Raw genomic sequence first — 25,120 nt, 5'->3', positions numbered from 1 at the left:
TGTGTCGTTCACCAGAAAACGCCTAGCACACGACACACGCCCCTGCTAACACTACATGGCGCTGTGTCCCGACTGCCCCAAAACTCTACTCTGTATAGGCTGAGACCCTAACCCACGCCTAAACTAACGCTACTAAATCTTCTGTGTCTGTCCCGCCTTACGGGAATCAAGTCGCCCTACAATCTATACATCTAAGTGTCACACTATTCCTACCCTTTGTCTGTACTCTGTCAATTCTGTCAGTGAGCCGTGAAAAAAAAAATTAACATTGCTCACACACACACATATCTGTGACAGGTATAAGAGCTTTAGGTTGGGGGTCCATTATATTGTTATATTTAAGAAGAAATTGGAGTGGTCTATGGCAAAATAAACAATATATATAGCCTGGGAACACATCAACGGGCGAAGCCGGTGGGTAACGCCATTAGTTTCTATATACGCATTAATTAACCATCAATGAAAGAATATAATAGTATCGGTATAATAGTTAGTATGTTGTACTATACAGAATTGAATTGGATATATTCAAAAGAGGAATAGTCGTTACTGAATTTGATCAAATGAAAGAACAACATTTGTTTTGAATTTATGGAGTTCTATTTATTCCAAAGCGAACTTTGATATCTACAAGTTTCTTCTAATGGACATTAACCATCATGCTTTTACGATACTAGCATTTTCCCGTTGTGCGTGTGATTGTATCAGTTTTTCTACATCCTTATCGCCCCTATCCTGAAGATATGAGATGTATAACTGTAATCTAGTCACATTTTGTTTCTTCCCTGTGCATGTTATCCCCATTTATACAATCGTTACAATCAAAACCTCACTCTTCTTTTCTCTCTTCTCTTCTCTCTCTCTCTCCCTCCCTCTTTCTATATACTCACGTATAGATCCTAAAAGTATACAACTCGGCCGTTGTTTTATTGTTTCAACCAGGTCTCTAGTTACCTGGCTAGCTCATATCGTCTTTACGTTTTTTTCTTCTCTTTCTAGAAGCCTTCATTTGATACGCCTGACACTGTTTTAAGGGCACCAGTCAGGATAGCGCAGCACGTATTGTTCCAAATTAGCCTCTAGGATTATAATTATAACCTCGGGAAGAAAAAGAAACAGGTAAAGGGAAAAAAAAAAAGAGAAAAAAAAAAGGGGGGGGGGTGAAGTTTTAAAATTATAACCCAGACTGCATACTTATAAGAAAAGAAAATGGCGGGACAGGACAGTTTCGTGCGCGGCATTCTAGTGGTTCGTGTGTTCAGTGGGTTCTACATGGTTGTGTCTAGTCTTTCACTTGTAACAGTCACTTTAGAAATGTAGGACACTAAGGAAGTCAGACTCGTTTTCCGTAAGTTATACCTAGGTATTGCTTTTATGCATGTAATGTCTTGTTCAAGGTGCCTTGACGTTTCCTAACTTTATGATCATCCCGGCCATACATATATACATAATCTTCCATATATATAATTCTCTTCTTCCCTCAAGAGTTTGTCGAGTAGTAAGAAGTATTTCTGTCCACGAGAAAACAAGAGTAGTAATCACACTACGGATGACAGGCTGCGCGCTTGACTGTCGTTTAAATGTATCAATGTTTGTCCGCTCCCACCCCCCTTTGTCTTGCGGGAGGTTTGGACTAGGAACTAATCTAAATAATCTACACGGCCGGACTTAACCATTGTGGGACCCTATGCGAAACGGATTTCGCGGGGCCAAGTTTGGGTAGGGAAGCGGATAATAAGTAAAATTTAAGAGTTTGTATTAGAAAATAAATTCGTCTATGCATTTTATTCATTTTTTTACTACGTACAGAATTACTTTACGAGCCTTGCTTGTAGCAAAGTCATACAGTATATCGTAATAATTCTGTTTCCTACATAGATCCCGCTCAACAGCAAGAATTACCAAATGTTTCAATCTATCTTTGAGAATTGTTTTCCATTTTGAATGACACCCCAAAATGACATTTTTTGGTATATATTTCCGTATATTTTTAGGACTTTTTCATATAGTTTGCGATTTCGGGAGAACTCGACAGGAGGGCGCGGGAAATGTGTTTTAAATTATAAAATGGTTTAATTAAAAATGTATTCACCTTGAATAAGGGGGGGGGGGTCCTATGAAAGGGCGGATCCTTTGAAAGTGGGGGCCCACTGCGGTCGCATAGGTTGCAATGGCCTAAGACCTGCCATGCAAAATAGCGGCGTATCTATTTATATATATATATATATATAATTCTCTTCTTCCCTCAACAGTTTAAACGAGTAGTAAGGAGTAAAGGAAAGATCACTCTGCGGATAGTCCACGAGAAAACAAGAGGGTGGGGGGGGGGAGAACACGTACTCACAACATAGCAGGGCAGAACCGTTGCAGTATCACTCTTTTTTTTTATTTCTACCTCACGTTTAAAAAAAAAAGGGAGGGGGGTAATCTACTCTGTAGTAACTATCGAAGTGACAGAGCACGCTCAAGAGTTTGGACACGATGGAAAGATCACTCTTTTATTTTTGCAACTCGGACGGATGGAGTTATCCTAGTTAATTTAAGAGTGAAAAAAAAAGACAATTTTCGTCTGCATATTTCAGGAGATTGGTATGAGTTTTCAAAAGATTTTAATAATTTCCGGATATTTCCAGGACTTTTTCGTATATTTTGCAATTTCAGGAGATTTCCAGGACCTCCTGTTAAATCGACAGGAGGCCGCGGAAAATCAAGTTATAAAATGGTTTAATTTAATCATTTATACACCTAAAATTAGCGCGGGTCCTACAAAAGTGCTGGGCGCACTGCGGTCGCATAGGTTGCAGTGGCCTAAGACCGGCCATGCAAAATAGCGGCGTATCTATATATATATATATATATATATATATATATATATATATATATATATATAATTCTCTTTTTCCCTCTGCAGTTTAAACGAGTAGTAAGGAGTAAAGGAAAGATAACTCTGCGGATAGTCCACGAGAAAACAAGAGGGTGGGGGAGGGAGAACACATAGTCACACAATAGCAGGGCAGAACCGTTGCAATATCACTTTTTTTTTTTTTATTTCTACCTCACGTTAAAAAAAAAGGGGGGGGGGGGGGGTAATCTACTCTGTAGTAACTGTCGAAGTGACAGAGCACGCTCAAGAGTTTGGACACGATGGAAAGATCACTCTTTTATTTTTGGAACTCGGACGGAGGGAATTATCCTAGTTAATTTAAGAGTGAAAAAAAAAGGACAATTTTCTTTCGTATATTTCAGGAGATTGGTATGAGTTTTCAAAAGATTTTAATAATTTCCGGATATTTCCAGGACTTTTTCGTATATTTTGCAATTTCAGGAGATTTCCAGGACCTCCTGTTAAATCGACAGGAGGCCGCGGAAAATCAAGTTATAAAATGGTTTAATTTAATAATCTATACACCTAAAATTAGCGCGGGTCCTATAAAAGTGCTGGGCCAACTGCGGTCGCATAGGTTGCAGTGGCCTGAGGTCGGTCCTGCAAAATAGCGGCGTATGCTACGCCGCCGGTCGACTAGTTATATATAAAGCAGGGCGGAGAACGTAATGTATGTTAAATGTCTCTCCCACAAGAAGTTCTTCAAAAATAAAATAAATATGACCTAAATTTATCTCTGTTGATGAACGAAACTTTGAACAAATCGGGTTAGCCCGTTTTCACAGGATTTTACATTAGCAATCTAATTATATTTTTTTTAAATGTGAAGGAAACATTCTCCATGTTTGGCATAGATCTAAATGCAAACCTTAAGTATGGTTGCAAGCCGTGGGACACATCCGGCCAGTCTGTATGTGTGTATGTATATATATTGTTGTAACTCCGCTCCCGAGCCTCACTGATGGTGCGCATTAGAGCGCCATTCAACACACGGAGTGGAAGACATGTTAAGACAGGGAGAAGGACTGTTGTGGAGCCGGCTAAAGTCATGGGAGTCTGAACAGTCTGGGGCTGAGTGCTGTCCTGTGTGATACTAGGAAACTGTTTGGGAGACCTGGAGCGACACTGGGAAGTGTGTGGGTGGTCTGTTCTGTGTTCTGGTATGAAGTAGGACTCTTAGAACTTAAGACATATTACTCTCTGTGACTTTATAGCAGACGTCCAAGTCTAACTAGTAACTATTACTATTTGTTGATGCTTATACTAAATAAATACATGGTTTACTGTTGCCGACCTGCCTTTCGTTGAGTGCCTGCCTTAGAGAGTTACAACAGTATATACAAACTTTCCCCCTAACGCAATGACGTCACTAGACTCTTTTTACTTATCTGATTCAACAATTAAGCACCGTTGGGGGGGGGGGACTAATAACTACATTAGCCACAACATGATTGAGAAATAAAACTGATTAAAAGTCTGCTCTACCGTTTCTTATTCATGGTAACAAGAGACCCCAGCGGCTTGACTTCAAAGATGCTTCAGCTGCACATGTATACAAGCGCAGCAAAGAAAACGCCAAGTCTGTGGCAACCACAGAAAAATGTATGTTCTCTCTATTGCTTGGGAAATTCGTACGCGTATCCAACTAAATCGGCTCATAACTCACCTTGAACTTGGCCTGCTATCAGAAAGTCAGTGTGCCACCTGATGCTTATGTTAGGACAGCTTTAGGAGAAATTCCAAGAATAAAACACTAACCTGTTTACATGTATGAACCCAACTAAAGCTTTCAACACTGTAAGCAGGGAAGAACTGTGGATGATGTCATTTCAGCCAGACTATAGGGCATGGCTGTATATATTTTAAGGATATGAGGCACATTTCAGCCATATTATTGAGCATGACTGTATATACTTTAAGAGTATGTGGCAGCCATACAACCGGGTATGCTCATGTATACTTAAGGGATATGTAGCATAATGCATCCATAATACAACCCGGTTTGTTTTATACACTTAGGAATATGTGGCACAATATAGCCATACTGGGGACAATACACTTCATGGAATATGCAGCTATAATTCTGTGTATGCATGTGAACACATACTATAATAAAGGAGTAATCATTTAGTAGACAAGGTATGTGGTTTATGGGCATTTTTTTTTTTTGTTGTTACTTGGGCTGTAGAGACAGAAGCCAAGTTGGGGTGGGGGGATTGCTGTTGGAGTGTTGCGAGTTTTGACAGCTGTCATGTGAAAATAGGACGGGATGACTTCCCTTTCTGTTTCAACGTTTCATTACTTACCTTAGGCATAGAAAACTAACTTGTAAAATGTAGGATAATATTTTATGGTTTCAGTGTTGGTTCAAGTTTTTTTTTTCATTTAATTACCAGATGAAACAGACCTGCAGTGTTTCAAAACCATATTAGTATGTTTCATGACAGTAACAGTAGAACTTCAAGGCGTGTCTAGTTTTTTGTTTTTGTTCAGTTTCAAAAACTGCCTATAACAGGGGTGGGTAATCTTTTTGTATCGAGGGTCGCATTAAACAAATTTTGGAACGGAGGGTCGCATATATATATATATACATAAATTTGAAAAATACACTAGCTAACTGTGTATAATGTCTTTTTTGTCTTTTAATTTATATTTATACAGTATTATACATCCCCTTTTCATTTTTTTTACACTCCCAATAGAGGAATAGCAACAAGAGTTAGCCATTTCTGAAACCAATTTTACTATTTTTAAAAAAATGCTAATTTCTTTTTACAACATTATAGTTACACGTAAGGTATTCAACTATTTACTTTCGTGCGTAATGTTCCGGAACTATGGAACTAGCTTAGTTGGTTATCCTTGTGATTGCTGACAGTCACCGTGGACCTGTGAATACACTTGTTTAGTTTCCACAAAAAAAAAAAAATAAATGCTTGTTCAAATATGTATGTGTACCGAAATGACATGAAAGTTTAGCAGCTAAGTGTTTTTTAAAGTGCGGAAGTACAGCTTCTGGCACCCATAATAGTACTGGAAGTACTGACTGGAACTTCTCTTTCAGCTCATAATTAGCTTGGATTTATGTTCTCTGGAGCTTCTGCGCTAAATGTTGATCTGGTGGTATTGAAAACTGGTTCTAGGTTCTTGTCTTAAAATTTGCTTTTCTAAATTCCACAATTAGGGAATCTAAATAAGTCTTGTACTTTTAACCATTTCACTAAAACTAGTTTCAGTTTTCAGCAAAGGAAAATGATAAATTCTATTTTCACTTGCTTGTCTGGAGAAATGGGAAAGCCTTGTTGGACGATTTAACATGCACTTACATGTCATATGCAAGCAACCCATTGTAATACTTGTCATGAAAAGCATTAACTCTTTCTTCTACTCTTCATAAATATTAGTAATAAAATCACAGTCAATGTCCTTCAAGGAACATACACATTTCTTCCTTGACATATTATATTCTTCTTTTTACCATTCCCATTCTAAGCCAGAGGATACATTGGAATATTTTGTTTCTAAATCTTCAAATACTTTTCAGAACTGCCTTTAGTTAAGACCCTTACCTCTGATAAATTTGATACTTCTAATTGTATAATATAATACGTTAATATTTTATACAGCTTTATGCAAACTTTCTTGTTTAGAGTTTATGGTTGGGATATTTTTATTTTAAAAAAAAAACTTTCTCAGTCCAAGATCGAGCTCCAGATTGTGTCTTAGAAAGAGTGTATTGAAGATAGCCAATAAAAACTTGTTTCGTTACTTCGAAATGTTATAATGAGACAGTTTCAATACTTTATATAGATATTTTTAATAGATTTCAATTTTTATATTATATACTGTGGGCACACTTGATTTCTGTTGGTCCGCGGGTCGCATAAAAACACCCCGGCGGGCCGCATGTGGCCCTCGGACCGTAATTTGCCCACCCCTGGCCTATAACATTAAATGAGCGTTACATTATACGCGTGTACTACTACTATAATGTGACTGGTGTAAACAGATACAGCTTGTACAAGTGTAGAGACTATATTTAGGTTGCATAGACCCTCTTTCATACCTTCTCAACCAGTATGGTAATTTTCTAAACCACGAAGCTATGGCCTTTAGATTAAGTTAGAGTCAGTGAATGAAAGAAAATAGAACCGCTGGTTTACATACATGTTTATAATACCGGTTGTTTACCATGTGTCAGGCATGTTGACTATGCGTCTAATGGAATGGACTTTGTAAAGTAATTGACCATGACAGCGTAGCCGCGACGATGTGTTCCAATGTTGACACCAGTGCTGTCAGACACTAGGATACAATCTGACCTGTCACCGTTGGTTAGTTGTGTCTATTATCTCCCACCCCGCGGTGTTAGCAGGACTTGGTCTTTCTGTGTTATCTGATTGGCGTGCTGTCCCTTCATTCGAGAGTCTCAAACCATTGCGATTCAATTCTTGTATTCCACTTGTTACATTTTTGTCTATAGCTGACCTAAGCTGTCTACTGCACGAAATATATATATATATATATTGTTGTTTTGATACCAAAATCATATCGCACATAATTCATCTGATAAATTGTTCTGGATGATGACGATACTAATTATTTATCTGTTTTTATTTCAGAGTATATGTTAACCCTTGGACTCCTAACACATTGAAAGAGAGGTCTCCCTGTGATGACCTTCCCGCCAGAGATGCAACCTCTATACACCAATGGATCAGGAGCAGAGTTTAGAATCTCACCAGCCTGTTCCTGCACTCTATGAACAAAGAGCTAGGCTGTCCCCGTCCAATGTTGGAAGTGTCTACCCCGCTCTCCAGAATCTGCAACGAATCAGCCATGGTCCTGGTGATGCGTCTGTAGGGACCACTCTTGTCAATGACCAGTTTACCAGTCAAACCCTTCCGACAAACCAGACGGATGGAGTTGGCCAGCATCGGAGAAACATCACATCCTCCAGCAACCAAGAAGGGCTTGCGGTTATTTCTGGGCCCACTTTGCCCAGTTATCCCCAGATCAGCCGAGAAATCTCCTCAAGTCATCCTGCTTCCTGCAGTTCCCACCTAGACTCTTCTCTGCCTGATATTCTTCACTCGCACGTCGTTCAGCCAGTGCATCCCATCAGGCACAACCAGCACAGGCAACAGAGGAGCAGAAACCTTAACAGGAGGGCTGGGGAGGCAGCGCCTTCCCATCACAGAGCTCATGGCAGCAGGCATAGGAGGCGACACAGAGTTCACTCAGCGCCAGCAGCACCGACACAGGAGGGGTCGTGTAAAGAGCCTTGTGTAAAGTGTGTAGTTGTTATCACAACATTCCGTTGGGTTTTAGTTGTTTTGTCCATTCTTGGAGTATTTTGTGTTGTTACTGGAATAGTTCTAGCAGCCATCAGGTCAGCAGGAAACAGCTTCTTGTTTTTGGCTATCATGTTCATTGGTAAGTAGAGTCAAGATCTACATTCAATGGGAACTTTTACCATAGAAATTACTTTCAATTTTTCAACAATTGATATCATCCTAAGTTGATCTTTTTTTTTGTTGTTGTTGTTTTTGTTGTTGTTGTTGTTGATAAATTGGCATTAAAGAGAAGTTAGAAGTGTTAGGTTGCTGTTTGTATTCAGTTAATAATGAGAAAAGATGTTGTGAGTTGTTAATGTACATCTATTGTTAACTTAATAGTATGGCAATGTAATGAGTTTTGTAATGTGCACTCATTTAATTGTGACCTTGGACGTAATGTCAATTTTACGGGCTACTCCTAAATTACTTGTTCATAATTGCTATATACTTTGAGAAATTCGAGAATTTGATCGCCACAAAACTGATAAAACAAAACAAAGTGTATACATTTAGACGCGGGCATGACATGGCCTAAAGTGTGCCGATGTGCCAAAAAACTCAAAACACATTTAGACAACGAAATGAATACTTCCTGTTAACATACCGACGGGGCTTTAATGATGTCACTTGTCACCATAAACATCGGCACTGCAAGGTGAATAGCTTCAACAAGGGCAAACACTGTCACTTTACTTAATAATATACTGCTGTATAGTGGGGAGGCAGTGTGGGCGCATTTTTTTAAACCATTACTAGGGTACTGTTGTTGTTGTTGTTTTTTAGGACTTTCCATTATAACCAACAATTCCTCCTTAGCCTTTGATTAGTATAAATCTTAATCTTGGTATATTGATTTAATTGGTGTATCGTATATTGACTATAGCATTATATTTATGCTGGTCAAATTCTGTTCGCAGTATTATAGTTCGGACGGGACTTAAATCAGATTTTGAAAACTGATTGTCACTGTGATATTTCTCTGTATTGTAGCCCCGCCGTATATAAAAGTAACCATTATTTATTACCGATGTGCTTTTTGGAAGTTCTTATCTTGTAATAGATATATATATATATATATATATATATATATATATATGTCAAAATGTTCTTACTAATAAGTAAATAAAAGTTGCGAAGTGTTTTAGAGTTGGTATACAGATCTAGATCTATTGCTGAGTAAAGTTCTGTTTCGCTGTTTGTGCCTCTTTTAGGCGGAAGTTTTTAGGTTAACCAAATGTTCTTCCGACGGTCTTCGTTTCATTTGGCAACCAGTTGCTTTCAGTTTTTATTTCCTATTCGAGTAAGGGTTATCTGCCATCTAAGCTGGACTTTAAATCGTTTCCTGTGAAAGCCATTCTCCATTAAGCCCGTTGAAGAAGACTACCTTTGGCCACTGTCGTTTTCGTCAAATATTGAATACTGTCCACACCGGCGCTCTTTAGAAGATCTTTACTTCTAGCCTAGCTGAATGTCTTGCAGCACAAACTGTTATTTATAGGCAAGCAAACGATGCACACATTGTCCTTCCATTTCAATACCTGATTGCAAGTTACTGCTAAAGAGATTACAGCAAAAAAAAAAAAAAAAAAAGTTTGCTGAATGAAGAAGAAAGCTACCGGCACTTTAAAATGTGTACAAAATATTACAAATATTATTTTTAAAGATAACAAATTGATATACTGATATTTTTATCAGAACATTGGGAAAAAAATGTGCTATGCTGACATAGAGTCCTATTAGGTTTGTAATCAATCGCTGCTTGTAACTGTTGTATTAACTTGTCAATTCATTTTTCGAAAATTTATTTTTAAAATTGGAGAGCACGAAATCAAACGAAAAATACTTTTAGACAAATTCAAACAGTTTATCGATTTCCACTGAGTTGTATGTTTTGTTCATGGAATCTCAAGTTTATTGAAAGTAAAATGGGAAAAGGGGGGGGGGGGGGAGAGAAAAGAGAGAAGCAGTTTAATATTCATTTCTCTTGTCCATTTGATCCTCTTCTTCTACCACTAACAGCAGTGAGAGTCAGGGATTAGATTGACCTTCAGTTATTATTATTATTATTATTATGCTAAAAACGAACAAGTATTCATTCTCTGGCACTGCCAGGGTCGAGTTATTATTATTTGTATTATTTTAGCCTACTTTTCCTATTACTACTACTATTACTAAATCATGACTATGAAACGTACTGTGTGCCTTCCCTGTCCCTGTGTTACCTTGTCATGTGGATCTTAAGGCAGGGCAAAGATTCTTGCTATAGCTGACTGGGTTAACAACACCGTCACTAAACCAATACATAAGTTGAAGGTACAGCTTAAGTTTTACAAAACTTATATCAACTCTGGTCTATCTCTCAGGAATCTTGTACACGTTGTTTCTCCCACTACCCATTTTTCGGATCAAGCTGAAACTTTGCACATTTATTCATAGCCCATAAGAAGACACGAATCGATCGAAAAATTGACCAATTATTTTATCAGTTAGTCATAATTAATTAATTTAGTTTTAGAAAGAGTCAGTACTTGCTAAGGAGAGATAAGCCTTGTGTGTAGAATTAGGTCGACGCCTAAAAATTTAAAACTAACGATAGATACGGTACAACTTTCTATTTTATGGCTGGCTCATTGGCTAGTGTGTCGGCTTGAGGGGGCTTAAGCCTTTTAGTTCGAATTCAAGAAACATTTTTTTTATTGCTTTTAGAAATCAAAAACAATTGATGAAAATATTTCCAATATTTTTTTAGTTTGTCTAGATTTTAGATCTGTTACAAATTAATTACATGATTGATACAATTACACTTAATATTTAATAACCTTTTTAAAAAGTATTTTTTGTTAAATATTTTGCTAGTTAAATAGCGAACGTTTGTCTTCCTGCGGGCTACTTGTGTCTCTTAACGCAACACCTTCAAAAATTGTCGAGTCCAATTCAACCGAGCCTCTGTGGGCTACATTATGTTTCTAGGGACTGGACACCACCGCTTCATGGCCCCCGGGTTGTAGTTTGGGCATCACTGTTTCATAACATTGTCTTGTTTCATAACATTGTCTTGTAATCATCTGACGTCTCCATCTGTTTCATAACATTGTCCTGTAATCATCTGACGTCTCCATCTGTTTCATATCCCATACGGGACACGTGCCCTACCCAGCGCAACTGTCGGACCATAAGAAGTCCCTCTATACTGTCCATACCGGCGTTCGCAAGGACATCGCTGTTTGTAGTGCGGTCTTGACATCTTCCACCAAAGATTCTTGCGCTCCATCATCTGTTTCATAACATTGTTATAATCATCTGATGTCCACCTGTTGCTTTGAATTCTAGACAAAAAAAAAAACAACAGAAATTCTATAGAAATACAAACATAGAAGATTTTAGTTTGTTTGTTTTTTCCCTCGCTCCTGAAAATTCGGCGATTTTTAGCGGCCCCCGTAAGGGGAAAAAGCCGCTATTAGGTTTGTGCAAAATGTCCGTCTGTCCGTCTGTCACACTCAGATCTCGAAAACTAGAAGAGATATGAAAAATATTATTTCATCATTAAATGCGGCTTGAAAAGTTTAGGTGCAACGGCTACTTTTGGTTTTCTAAAAGCAAACCGTTTAATTTATAAAATTAATTATGCAAGCGATTTTTTTCATAAAAATACACCAATTATAAAACAATTACGTAAATGTAAGGGAGGCAATGTTACAATATGCTAACAAAGATGGACAATTGTTGTGTATTTTCAGTATCACTAAGTCAAATATATTTTAAAAATGTACAGGAAATGTTTACAACAAATATAAATAATAGTTAAAGATGTTTTTTTCTAGTCAACTAGCTGCTAAAATTTCTGTTTGTTTATAAAGGCTAATAATGCATTTTGTATGTAAATATCACTGCACATTTTTTTTAATGGACTTTTTATGCGGCGATTTTCGTGCAGTAGCGTAACGTCGCTACATGACCAGGTGCTAAACCAATCCCTTAAACTTAAAAAAAAAAATCAGATTTTATTTATTTTTTCTTTAGTGCCCCCATCCGAATAAAAGAAGATTATTTTTGTGCGTTTTGTCTGTTGGTCGGTCTGTCCGTCACGATTAGATTAAAAAAACTAGAACTCTAAAAGCTATTGAAAATCTGATTTACACTTTAATGTTCCTCCCGTAACATCTCAATAGTTTTAAGTATCTAAAAATTGATTGTTCCGGATTTTTTTGTGCAAAACTAATCAACCCCAACAAATGTTTGTTTGCTCTTCTAATTTATATTACATTCAATTTCCATGCTTAAACGTTGCAAAAACACATTATTAATAATATGTTGTTCCGTTTTTTATGTAAATAGCATATTAATGCTAAATCAAAATCTCTATACTGACTTATATTTCATTAAGTGTAAAAATGTTCCGGATATTGTTTTATAAAACATGAATTATGCCTAATGATTGTTTGAAATCGCATAATTTACTAATATTACACTTATATTATTTGACAATGCGTCACTATAATTTGGTTATCAATATCAAATTGTTCCGTATTTTCATCTTTAAACAAATTTTTAAAATATCGACAATAGGTTGTTCAGGGCTTTAAAAAAGTAATTTACTAGAATTGATTACTGAAATTTACTTTTTAGACATTTAATTTTTTTGCTAAAACATAACATAGAAGTTTTGTAATCGATAAAGAAAGTTCCGGATTTTGTTTCTTACAAATCGTCGCCAGAAATTTCCGAATTTATTTAAAAATCTACTAACGCCAAATAATTGTTTGAACTCCCTCTTCTAATTAATAAACAAATAATCTTCTCATTTACGAAATAATGTTTTTACGGATTTTTATGAAAAATATTTTAACTCACTACTCTCTTACAGTACATTTAACTTTCTACCTAAAACATTAAAAAATCTAATTATCGTTAATATTATGTTCCGATTTTTATGGAAAACAGAATGCAAACACCAAAGTAAGGTATGAAAATCTCTCCACATGGCTGTAGTACATCTAATTTTTATACGAGACCATCCTAAAAATTTAATTAACGGTATTTCATTTATCTGAAATTCTCTTTTTCTTTTACTATTTATACAAACATCCGGAACAATCTATTATATAAACTTTTCAATTGTGTTCATACCTAAAAATTATTGCGATGTTTTGAAACGTAGAATAAAGGTTAATCAATTTTTAATAACTTTTAGTTGTTGTTGTTTTTTTTATATCAAGATGACGGACAGACCGTTTGACAGACAAAACGCAAAAACAATGCGGCTTTGATCCTTTTTAAATAAATTCTATTAGAACTCAGTGCACCAATGTCTATGAACCCTCGTTAAATATCTCGTGTAAATAAAGACATTTTTTTTATGGTACCGGTACTAGCCTATTGTGAGGTAATTGAATTTTTTTTCTTTGACGTCATATGAATGGACTCTTTAAATGTAATGTTAAAAGAACGCACTCGGTGCACCATTGTCTATTAACCCTCGAAAAATTGCTTGTATTAATAAAAACATATTTTAGTCTAACTAAGCCGTGTGACGTAGTGTTTTTTTTTCCTTTGACGTCATATGGAATTAATTCTTTAAATGAAATGCTTAAAGAACGCACTCGGTGCACCAAAGTCAATGAACACTCGATAAATGGCTCGTATCGATGAAGGCGATTTTTAGTCTAGCTAGGCCGTGTGACGTAGTGTTTTTTTTCCTTTGACGTCATATGGAATGAATTCTTTAAATGAAATGCTTAAAGAACGCACTCGGTGCACCAAAGTCAATGAACACTCGATAAATAGCTCGTATCGATGAAGGCGATTTTTAGTCTAGCTAGGCCGTGTGACGTAGTGTGTTTTTTTTCCTTTGACGTCATATGGAATGAATTCTTTAAATGAAATGCTTAAAGAACGCACTCGGTGCACCAAAGTCAATGAACACTCGATAAATGGCTCTTATTGATGAAGGCGATTTTTAGTCTAGCTAGGCCGTGTGACGTAGTGTTTTTTTTTTCATCTGACGTTATATGGAATTAATTCTTCAAATGAAATGAAAAAAGAACTCGGTTTAGTAATGTTTATTAAGCCTCGTTATGTGACTCGCGTTTAAAAAAGGAATGATATCTTGATTTAGATCTAATCTAGATTTTTTAAACTAGATCTAGATTTTTATAACAGTAGGCCTATATCTAGATCTGGATTTATATTCTAATTAAAATTATTTTAGTCTATATCTAGAATTTCTAGATCTAGTTTAGACTAAAATAGACTAGATTAAGATGTAGAATTTCAATTTCTAAACTTAAAGTGTAAAAAAAAAGTGTAGATTTTCATTTCCAAACGTTTTGATCAATATTGTAATGTTTTAATATACTAAAACTAATCTACTATTTTTTATTTAATTTAAATTTAAATTTACGGCAAATGAATCTTTGAAACATTATTACTTTTGACCATCGGATGGCTGCCTGGTCGTGCGGTTTTCGCGCTGGACTGTCGTTCAGATTTTTGGATGGTCCAGGGTTCAAACCCTGCCCGCTCCCATCCCCCGTCTTCCTGCGGGAGGTTTGGACTAGGAAGTAATTATCTTCAACTCTGAAGGAACATCCGAAACATGTAAAACATTTTACATCAAAATTAAATCACCTCTTGAATATTATTTGCGAATATGCAGATCCGACAGGGATCCGACTTCGACGGGGGCCGCCTCTGAGTTTGTGTAACACAAACTCTCTTTGTAATCTTGTTTTCTTTTTAAAACATTTTTACACAACGCTATGAGCATAGTCTGTTTTTTTTGTTTGTTTTTTAAGCAAAGATCAGATACTAAATAACGCACACATTAGCTAATGTAAATAGCAAGAGACTACATAAATAAATGTATTCCTTGGATGGTTCAAATCAATGAAACGATCTTGCGCAATCCTAGAGCTAGTTGGTTGAACTGGAAAGAAACTAAGATACATTGCCGACGGGAGATTTGTTTTACACATTTAATGGGAAGGTTGTCACAATTAATCTTTTATTTAGTGTGTAACTATAATCATGATATACTGTAGTTCAACTAGACTGGTGGATTGATTTGAATGTGGACGTTTGGTTTAATGCCATCAGTAGGAGTTACAGTCATTTAACTAAAACTTTAAGTACTGCAACTAACAAAATGTTGTGCAGCTTTTCCAGGGACGTCTTTTTGGTCCTGCTCATTGTTGTTTTTTTTTTGTTTTTTGTTGTACCTTAGTCTAAGTACTTGATGATAAACATCGTCTTCATCTGCCTCTTAGTCTGTTGGGGCACCACACAAGATCTGACAACCATCTCCATTATTCTTTGTTTTTTTTTTTGCCAGGATTTCTTCCATCAACAGGTCCGTCCATTCCTTAATGTAGTTCTTCCATTGCTTCTCTGCCAGCCTCCTTTTCTTTGCTCTGGTACTGTTCCATGCAGAAAAGTCTTTGCGAGTCCTGAGGATCTTGTTATATGGCCTTACAGTCTTATCTTACGTTTTTTTGAACAGTGGTCAGAAGGTCATCATGGGTGGGGGTACAATCATTATTGATTTCCTGTTTCGTATTTCCTTGTCTGTAATGCGGTCTTTGTATGGGAATACTGTGATGTCTTCTGTAACATCTCGATTCCGTGGCTAGTATCTTGTCCAAATTCTGCAGAGAGAGAGAGATAATATATAGCACGCAAATGTAATTAGAGGTTTTTTTTTTCAAGTTTCATTTTTTTTTACCATTATCTCCGTTTCTCTCCCTCTCTCCCCCCCCCCCCTCTCTCTCTCTCTCTTTCTTTGTTTCTCTTTTGTCATTCTCCCTCTAGACTACTTGTACTCCATATTGCGATCTGATTGCAACATCATAATGTTTCTTTATAAGAATTGAAAGTGTGACTTTTTACTGGGGGACAACAGCACCTGTTTGTTCTTGTGTACATCTGGAATATCTACAAATCATTCTTTGTCTTGAATTATACAATAATCATATAGATTTATTGTTAGTATAACAGATTTATTTGACGACGAAACAAATATATTCTATTAGGTCGAAAATGGAGAGGCTGTGTAACTAAACCTACAATAATATTAATCACAATTACACACTTTGATTTTTTAAAAACTTTTTGAAAATCTTTCTTCAGCCTGTCTCTTTCTCCTTACCTCCTCTTCCCCTACCTTGTATTTACAAACAGCTCTCGACGGATTAGTGACATTCTCTTGTGGGGGGGGGGGGGAGGTCACTAGAGATGGGTGAAGTCTGCATACGACTCGTCCGGTCTCCACATCTCAGTCTTCAAGTCATATGTCGTCATCTGAAACAGGCAACAGTTCATCAATTTTCTATCTCCTCTCGCTCTCTCACTCACTCTCTCTCTCACTCACTCTTTCTCTCTCTCTCTCGCTCTCACTCTCCCTCGCTCTCACTCTCCCAGTCTAAATCCCAGTCACCTAGCTATGGCAGTCACTGACACGTGTGGCGAGAAGTGCTGTGTCATCAGAGGTCCCCCTCCTTTTTTTGTGTTTTAATACTTCAACCAAATTGGTTTTACTTTGATCATCCATTAAACTCTCTCAAAACACTCTCACAGTTATGTGGAAACAGTCTTGTCATAAGTGTGCCAAGGTACTTGCACAATGTACAATTTAGAAAGAAAAAAAAACACTTTTAAAATAATATATTCATTGATTTCATTTTGTGTGCACTTGCGAGGGAATCAAGAGGAGTGGGATGGACATTTTGTCTCTTGTAAGAAGCTGAAATTTGGCACAATTATTTCTTTTACTTGACCAAACAAGAAGAATCAATATTCAAAAATTAACCAATTAGTTAATTAACTATTGGTAATTAATTATTTTGTTTGGTATTGAAGAAGGGAAAGAAATGGTGGTTAGATTCTATGGCACATCTGCACAATTTAGACCATGTTGTGCCCTTAGTCCTTCAAGGACTTAAAGAAATGGTACTTGACTGATGTGGTGGTTTTACCTTTACCTTTACCTATCCCTTAGTCTGTTGGACCGTTGGGGCACCAGGCAAGATTTGTCGACCGTCTTTCTCTATTCCTCCCTTTTTTTTTTTTTTTTTGCCTTGTTTAGAACCTCTCTCAATGGCAGGCCCGCCCATTCTTTAATGTTGTCCTCCCATCGCTTTTTCTGTCTGCCTCTTCTTCTTTTTTCCTGGCACTGTTCCCTGAAGGAAGGTCTTTGCGAGCCCCGTAGATCTTGTAATGTGGCCAAAGGTTTTAAGCTTTCGTCTTTTTATAATAGTTAGCAGGTCGTCATGGGCTCCGATCGCTACAGTAACCCTGTCTCTGATTTCTTGGTTTGTGATGCGGTGGTATAAGCTGAATTAGTCCCCTTTATACTTTCTTTTAAAGTTTGAAACTAACAGTATATAACCATAAAACCTTCTATTTTAATGAACTGTTACATTGGTTAGTGTGTTGGCTTGAGGAAGCTAGAGCCCTGAGTTCGAACCCAAATCGTTCAACTTTTTAAAATATTTTTTTAATAAATGCATTTGAAAAGCGATCATGTTAATATTCACTCAGAAGCACCCTTCTTTCCCCCACCCCTTCCCAACTGGTCGAGACAAGTGATAGGATTATACCTTATAAGTGTATCAATTAGAAATTATAAGTGTTTCAACTGTAATGTATAAGTGTATCAACTATAATTTATAAATGTATCTACTACAAATTATAAGTGTACCTCTGTATTTGTGAGAAATGTGATCTAGTTTGAACACATTCATGCAGAGAAGACATGTATTTCAACACACACACACATACACTTGTAGAATCCTTGTTGCAATGTTGTCCAACTTGTAGATCTACTACCATGTTTGTTTAGTTTGTTGCCATCAAACTATTTTGTTTAAAATATACTTGGCAACCCTTTAGTAAGTAGGCTTCAAAAATGAAAGCATTTAGGTTTGCCACAGGATTCTTGGGACCACTTAGCTGTTAGTCATATGTTTCATTAGAACTACTACTCAAAGCCAGTTATTAAAACAAACCTTCCATATATTTTTTTTGTCAAGAAAATATTGCATGACCTCAGAAATAGAATGAACACATAACATGGTTACAGAGACAGTTTGTGTGGAGACACAAACTCAAAATCGGCCCTGAAGTGGTCCACACAGGCAGGTAAAAAGGCAGGTTTCAATATTTTTTAGAAAGAAGATCAGAATGAAATTCTATGAAAGACAAATGACAGAGAAGAATGGAGAAAAAAGGTGTGGTGCCCCAGTGGTCCACAGACCAAAGAGAAAGAATCTATTTAGTATGCATATAAGTTGGACATAAATTAAAACAATTAATAAGTAGTTTTTCATAGAACTGAAGGAATTATTTTTATAAATTATAAAAAGGAAATGTTTTATTTTATTGAGGAATAAGAGATTGACCCTTTGCAAAACAATTAGAGCAATTATACATAATTGAATAAAGACATAAGATGTAAAAAGATAAGGTCCCACTCACAGCATCTACTTATTGGAGCTATTGCTAGTCATAGTTACTGTTTGTATATATGTTTATTTTTGGTTATGTTTTAGGCTTGGGTGTCTTGCTTGTAATAGTTGTTGGAGTAGGATGGAAGTGCACACCCAGAGGTCATGAGCCTCTCCATGCACTCTTTGGGATTGGAACATTTCGCCATGGTCACAGCAGAACAAGACATCCAAGAAGGCATCGAAACCGTGATGGAAACTGGTTTGGAGGCAAGCTAAATTATAATTATTATTGTTGTGCAAATAATTACTTGAATTGGAAAAAAAAAGTGTTTTCATCTGCATTTTCTCAACACAAAACTAAAAATATATTTATTTTTAGTTCAGTAATAAACAGATCTAAGTATGAAATGAAAAACAAGGCAATATTCACCTTTTATCCCTGGCCTTTTTAAAACAACTGTTAGCTGTATATATATGACTTTTTCAGAGTTCCTTAGTCACATTTAGAACACATTGTTGCACATTTTCATAAAATCATTCTTGACCTGGTTTACAAAGAAAGGTATTCATCTATTTTTTTTCTTTTTTTATCAAGCACACAAGCATAAAGAATGAATGTTGTTGTTTTCTATATGTCAATAATATCTCAAAATGCATTTTTCATGTTATGAATTCATTATTAAAGAAAATATTTTAAAACTATATTCCTTAATAAATAGTTTATAAATTTGATTAGCATATATATCTTTAGTTAATGAAGAGTAATTTTAAATTATTTGGGGAAGAGAATAAATGAAGGCTGTACTTCTTCAAATTTGAATGTACCATCTATCTATCTATCTATCTATCTATCTATCTAGCTAGCTAGCTAGCTAGCTAGCTAGCTATCTATCTATCTATCTCTATCTAAATAACATAGAGAAGATGAGACTGAATCTAATCTAACACAAACTACCTTTACTTAAATCTTGTTTTTAAAATGTATATTTATATGTATACGCATAAAATATGCATACTTTATCTTAAAAACAAAAGAATATGCTTCATGAGGACTAAATAACCCAAGCACTATTAAGTTCATAGTATTTGTTTCAACAATGTTAATTAAGTATTTGAGAAAAGACAGTGTGAAAAATTTTTTGTGCCTAAATGTGCCTAAAATTAGCATTTTTAATTTTCATATGAAATGTTTATGTTGTATGTATTATGAAGGCAATGGTAAAATCAGATTTTCAGTAACTCTTTTAGTTTTTGAGATTGAAACTTGTCAGAAAGATGTCACACACTAGCAGCATTTACCTTTTGGGACCGCTAATTGAAAAGAATGTATAAATCTTTAACTTATAACTTTTGTATTAAATCTTGTTTCTCTCTTCCAGGTTATCTGTATCCAGAATTTCAATACAGGTGTCCTCCCCCATCCTATGCAGCTTCTATGCAAGATTATCAAAGCCAAGGACTATCAGAGCAAGACATTTCTTCAACAAGTGTCACCTCTGTAATATATGATGCACCCAGTTCTCCTCCACCCTCGTACCGCTCACGAGCTTCTACTGCTCACTCTGGCATTCATATAACATTTGATCACGAGGGTGACCTACCGAACTCTAGGCCTCCTACATATAGGTCAAGGGCACCTTCACGTCGCCCATCCATTCCCATAGGGGAGGTAAATGAAGGTCCTAGTGCCACTCATGATGGATCAGTCTCCAGTGAACCTAATACTGCTGCCATAGGATCTGATAACTTGGCACAACCTGGTTCATCTGTGGTAACAGTCGTCAAGAAAAAAGAAATTTATTTACCTAGTTCCTCTGTGTTGCCTGGACATTCTGGGGGAGGTGGGGGACCTAGTCTTCACCACAGAATGGCTTCAGAGGATCGCCATGTCCTGGAACATACCCTGCAGTCTTTAGAGGAGCACTTCAATGAAAGTGGAGGTTTTACAAATGAAGGGGCTCGGTTTGATGAGCAAGAGTTGCCTCCAGACTTTAACACTTATTTATAGCCTTTATCTGTAACTGTTGAAACTCCTGCGACTGTCCTTACTAACCACTGTTTATATGTACATTGACTTGACAAGACAATAATACTAGTTGTTTACTAGCCCATGTACTATGCCTAAATTATACATGAAAATAAGGGGCAGTATTTGAGTTAAATATGCACAAACCAAGAAACCAGCTCAAGTAACATGAAAAGTGTTCCAAAGAAATCTGGACTACATTTGGTTCTTCTGTCTGCTGCAGTAAATGTACACAAGAGCCCTATTTTAGGACTATTAAGTTGAATCAAGACTTGACTTGTCTGTTGCCAGGAGGCTAATGTTATTGTGAGAAGAAAGAGAATTGTTTCAATCAAACACTGTCATTGTTTTTTTTTGTTGTTGTTTTAATACATAGAATACATTGAAAGCATGTAGTAGTATTTAAATTTCATTGTTAAAATTCTCAATACTTGCTAACATGAGGATGATTTTATAAGTTTTAATTGTTGGAAACATTAAAATAATTTTTTATTTAGGAAATGTAAATATTTTGTGTGTTTTTTTTTTAATTGTTTCAAAAGCTCATCAAGTGAGATTAAACATCAAAATATTGATATCTGTGATAGTCATTGGTTCAGTACAGCTCTTTTCATTTGTTGTAATTTTATGTTATGAAATATTATCAAACTATTCTTTTACAATCCTATATATCAGCGGTTCCTAAATTTTCTTAAATTAGGGACTGCAATAAATAATTTAAAACCACCAAATTTGTTAATGTTAATTCATTGAAATTTAATATTTTTAAAAAAATTCTTTGATATTTATAATGATATTATTTGACATGAGACTAATAAATACTAGAATCTATAGACAAAAATTGTTTTGTAACATTGACTTCTGCTTGTATTCAAACTAAAATTGTGCCCAAATAAAAGTCTGGAAATAGGATTTGAGTTACCAAGGCTAACTTGAATTACCTTTGATGTGTTGAAAATTAAATTCATATTGATCTTGAGAACAAATGTAGAGTTTTTCATTTTGTTAGGTCTTGGCAGTAGTAGAAACTTGAGTAAAATTTTAACCAATAGTTTAGATAATAGACATTCAAACATATTTTCAAAGATGAAGTTTAGAAAATGTAATTGATCTAAAGGTGCAGCATGTAAATGTAATGAAAACAATACTGGATCCATTGTCAGATGACTTATACCAATTTTATAAAGTCAGCAGTGCTGACTTCTGAACAGTTCTGAGGTGCCACTCATCTCATATTGAGTTTATAAGTGCAAAACAAATTGTTTCCCTAAACAACATTTTTTTTTCAGGCTGACTTTATACACTTCTATTAGTGTGTTTCATATATAGAGCATACATAGCCTGGGCGACATCGTTCTGACCATAAACAATGCCCAGGCTTTCATCTCGCTTACTCAAAGGAGGCCAATGAATAACTGATATTTATTTGTATTTGTTAATTGTAAATATTTAATATTAACTTATTACATATGTGAACAAATTCTGATTGTTTTTAGTGTTTTTGCTAAGGATATTTTCTGTTCATATAAATAAATGTCCTGTTAAATTGTTTCAGCATTTTTGTCTACTCTCTCCTAACCATTGTTACAAGAATTGTATTTGGAAAAATGTTACAACTTTTTTGTTACTGTAAAAGTTTGTTACTATATGTGCCTTAGGACTGTGCCTTATATTAATTTAGAGAGAGAGCATCACAGTGTCTAAAGATATTCAATACAAGGTGACCAGAATTTTTTTTAGACTAATCCAGGGCTTATAGTAGAAAACCCCCAAAAATTAAGGGACTGACCTTGACTGAAAGGAATGGATGCTTACCTCAATTATAACTGCTCAAGTCAATTTCATTTCTCACAGTTATTGCTGTTACATTCACTTTTCTTTCTAGAAAGAACGTTTTTCTACTCGTGTTTCTTTCATTTGTGTCTGTGTTCTTCAATAAATGTCTATCTTCATTTTCTTTTCCTATTTGAAACTGTTGACTTGTACAAGACAGACTTTATATATATATATATGTATAGTAAAGACTAAATGAATGTAGGAGTGATTGGAAGAAATAGTTAAAGCACTACTAGTCTATTATTTTATTATGCATAGCAACTTCTCTTCCAATCTATCAGTTTAATGTATTGAATATAAAAATTAGTATAGGTGCTAAGTTTATTGAAATAATAAACAATTTGTTTTAAATCTTGAAAAAAAAAGCAGCAATTCATCTTGGTTTCTTTTAGCTGTAGATGGTTGAAGTTAGAATAGAAATAGTTTATAATGTTATGTGTGACTAATCAGAATGTTTTGACTACAATATAAAGTACTTATTTTTTATCTTCTTCAAATGTCAGACAAATCTCTGTTTGTGTGTCTCAATGTTTTTATCAAATTTATAAAACTGTTCTATCTACACATTTGTTTTAAAATGTTTTGTTTCAAATAGATTTTTTAAATGGGTATCAACGTTGTTGTTTTTTATAAGATGTACAAACTTCAATTGAGTGATAATCTGTTTTTACAAGAAATTTTGTAACATGATTATCTGGCATGTAGCTTTTTGGGACATTATCACCTAGCTGAATATTATTGATAACATGTGAAGTCACAGCAGATAAAGTACAGATATTAATGTATAGTCATGAGCTTTTTTTTTTTTTTTACTTATCTAAAATTATAAGTCATTATAGTTTGGTTGTTAGTAGAAGTGAGGACTCTTACACTTGTCTAAGCAAGAAAATTCTCTCTTAATGTAAGAATTAATTATTCTTATCTTACCACCAATATTACCTAAGATGCCACATTACCAACAGGTCAATCCCTAGTGAAGTTTGAACAATATCACTTTGCTGGTTTTTTATTAAAAGGTAAACAAGAATTGTCTGGATTAAAAAAAATATTAGCACCTATACATCTTTTATCACAGCACTCAGTTTCCAATACTCTGGTCTAGGTGGGTTTTTTTTTACTTACTACTCTATGGTTGACATTCTAGCTAAAATTACAGGTCACTTACCCTACCATAGAACACGAAAACAACTTGCAGAATCAATGATCTATGTCTCTATATTTAAAGAATTGTTTCTGTTTTTATATGTAACACAAGTACATATTACAGAACAATAGATTATTAAAACCAGATAACTAAAATTTTTAGATCTGTATTTCAGTTTGACTGGACTCATTAAATTCACTTATTGCTCTAGGTATTCCCATTGGAAATGGGATGACTAGTGGCATAAACTTGTAGAACTGCTGAAAAATGTAAACAATGTTATGTCCAACACAACACACCTGTGGAGAGAAGTGTGAGTTGATTCATTCTTGATTGGTTTCTGAAATGGAATGTCATTTTTTAATACCTATGTCATGTTGTACATTATGATTTGTGTAATGGAGACTTCATCACATAGTTTTATTCAATTTTTCTTGTTGAACTCATTTAGGCCAGATTAAAAATGTCTAAAATCAAACTTGTGAAAGTTTTACCTGGCAGGCAAAGTGAAATATTTCAGTGAGTGATACAATTATCTATGCAAGTGATTCAACTGAAAGTGTGTCATAATTTTGTTTTGACTGATGATGTCTAAGTTCAATAAGAGGGAAGCTATTCAAGGGAGACCATCAAGGTCATAGCTTTGGGAAACAAAAAATCTGTTGTCTGTTATTTGACCAAATGTTTGTCTGGACATTCCAAAAGTGTTTGTATTCAAGTCTGCTGCTAGTCTTTTTATTTTTCATTTGAAAAGTTTTTATCTGATAATTTTTGTAATCTTGTAAAAGTCTACAATTGTATTTTTTTTTTCATTGAAATGTTCTTATGAAGTCAAGGTACAAAGTTTGCATACAATTGTTTCCGTCTACAAAATAAAACAATTATGTCATTTCATTCAGTCATTTATATACTTTGCCATGATATTCTACAAAAGGCATTGCCTATAAGTAGGATGTATTATTATTAGTAGTACAATGTATGTTTATGTTTCAAACAAATAAACTTTTTTTTTTCTTTGATAGTTTCAGTTTTCTCATTTTACAATTATATTTATCATCCTGATTAGTGGTTATTGATGCAAAGTGCTACTTCAATGTCTACATTATGTTTCTCAATGGGTGCTCAACCCAAAGGTAACATAACTAAATCTAACATGTTGACCAAGGGGGGAAGCAAAAGTAGTCTTTTTTTGTTTAATGTCATGTATTTGCACTCTAGTTATAAATCCAGAGTTCATCCAATAAAAACAACATTGTTATTAATATTTATAAAAAAATAATTTTCATTTTTAAATAAGATCTTGGGACAAGGCACATGATTAATTCGAACCTTTCTTTGTGAAGAATACATGTCCTTTTGGCCAAAGTGATTTGGAGCCTTTCATTCTGTTTAAATCTTTTGTGTGAACAAACATGCCAAAAATATTTGCTTTAACCTGATGATCTTACT

General features: G+C 35.1%; 1 protein-coding gene across 7 annotated transcripts in view; it reads left to right on the top strand.

Annotated features, from left to right (window-relative positions):
• The window catches only part of LOC106054307 (uncharacterized), a 39,505-nt gene extending 14,813 nt beyond the window's left edge, over positions 1-24,692 (top strand). For 4 of the 7 annotated variants that reach the window (XM_056020606.1, XM_056020603.1, XM_013210127.2 and 1 more), the window contains exons 2-4: positions 7,507-8,320; positions 18,768-18,932; positions 20,045-24,692. In XM_056020606.1, the coding sequence (XP_055876581.1) occupies positions 7,597-8,320; positions 18,768-18,932; positions 20,045-20,673 (1,518 nt within the window). In that variant the 5' untranslated portion in view covers positions 7,507-7,596 and the 3' untranslated portion in view covers positions 20,674-24,692. Of the gene's footprint in view, positions 1-957; positions 1,349-7,062; positions 7,219-7,259; positions 7,338-7,506; positions 8,321-18,767; positions 18,933-20,044 lie in introns of those variants that run through there. The other 3 variants (XM_013210135.2, XM_056020605.1, XM_056020604.1) reach the window with 3 other exon arrangements.
• The last annotated feature ends 428 nt before the right edge of the window (positions 24,693-25,120 follow it).

The sequence above is a fragment of the Biomphalaria glabrata genome, chromosome 2 (genome assembly GCF_947242115.1).
Source record: "Biomphalaria glabrata chromosome 2, xgBioGlab47.1, whole genome shotgun sequence".
Classification (NCBI taxonomy): Eukaryota; Metazoa; Mollusca; class Gastropoda; family Planorbidae; genus Biomphalaria; species Biomphalaria glabrata.
This window is presented reverse-complemented; position numbering and strand designations above follow the sequence as displayed.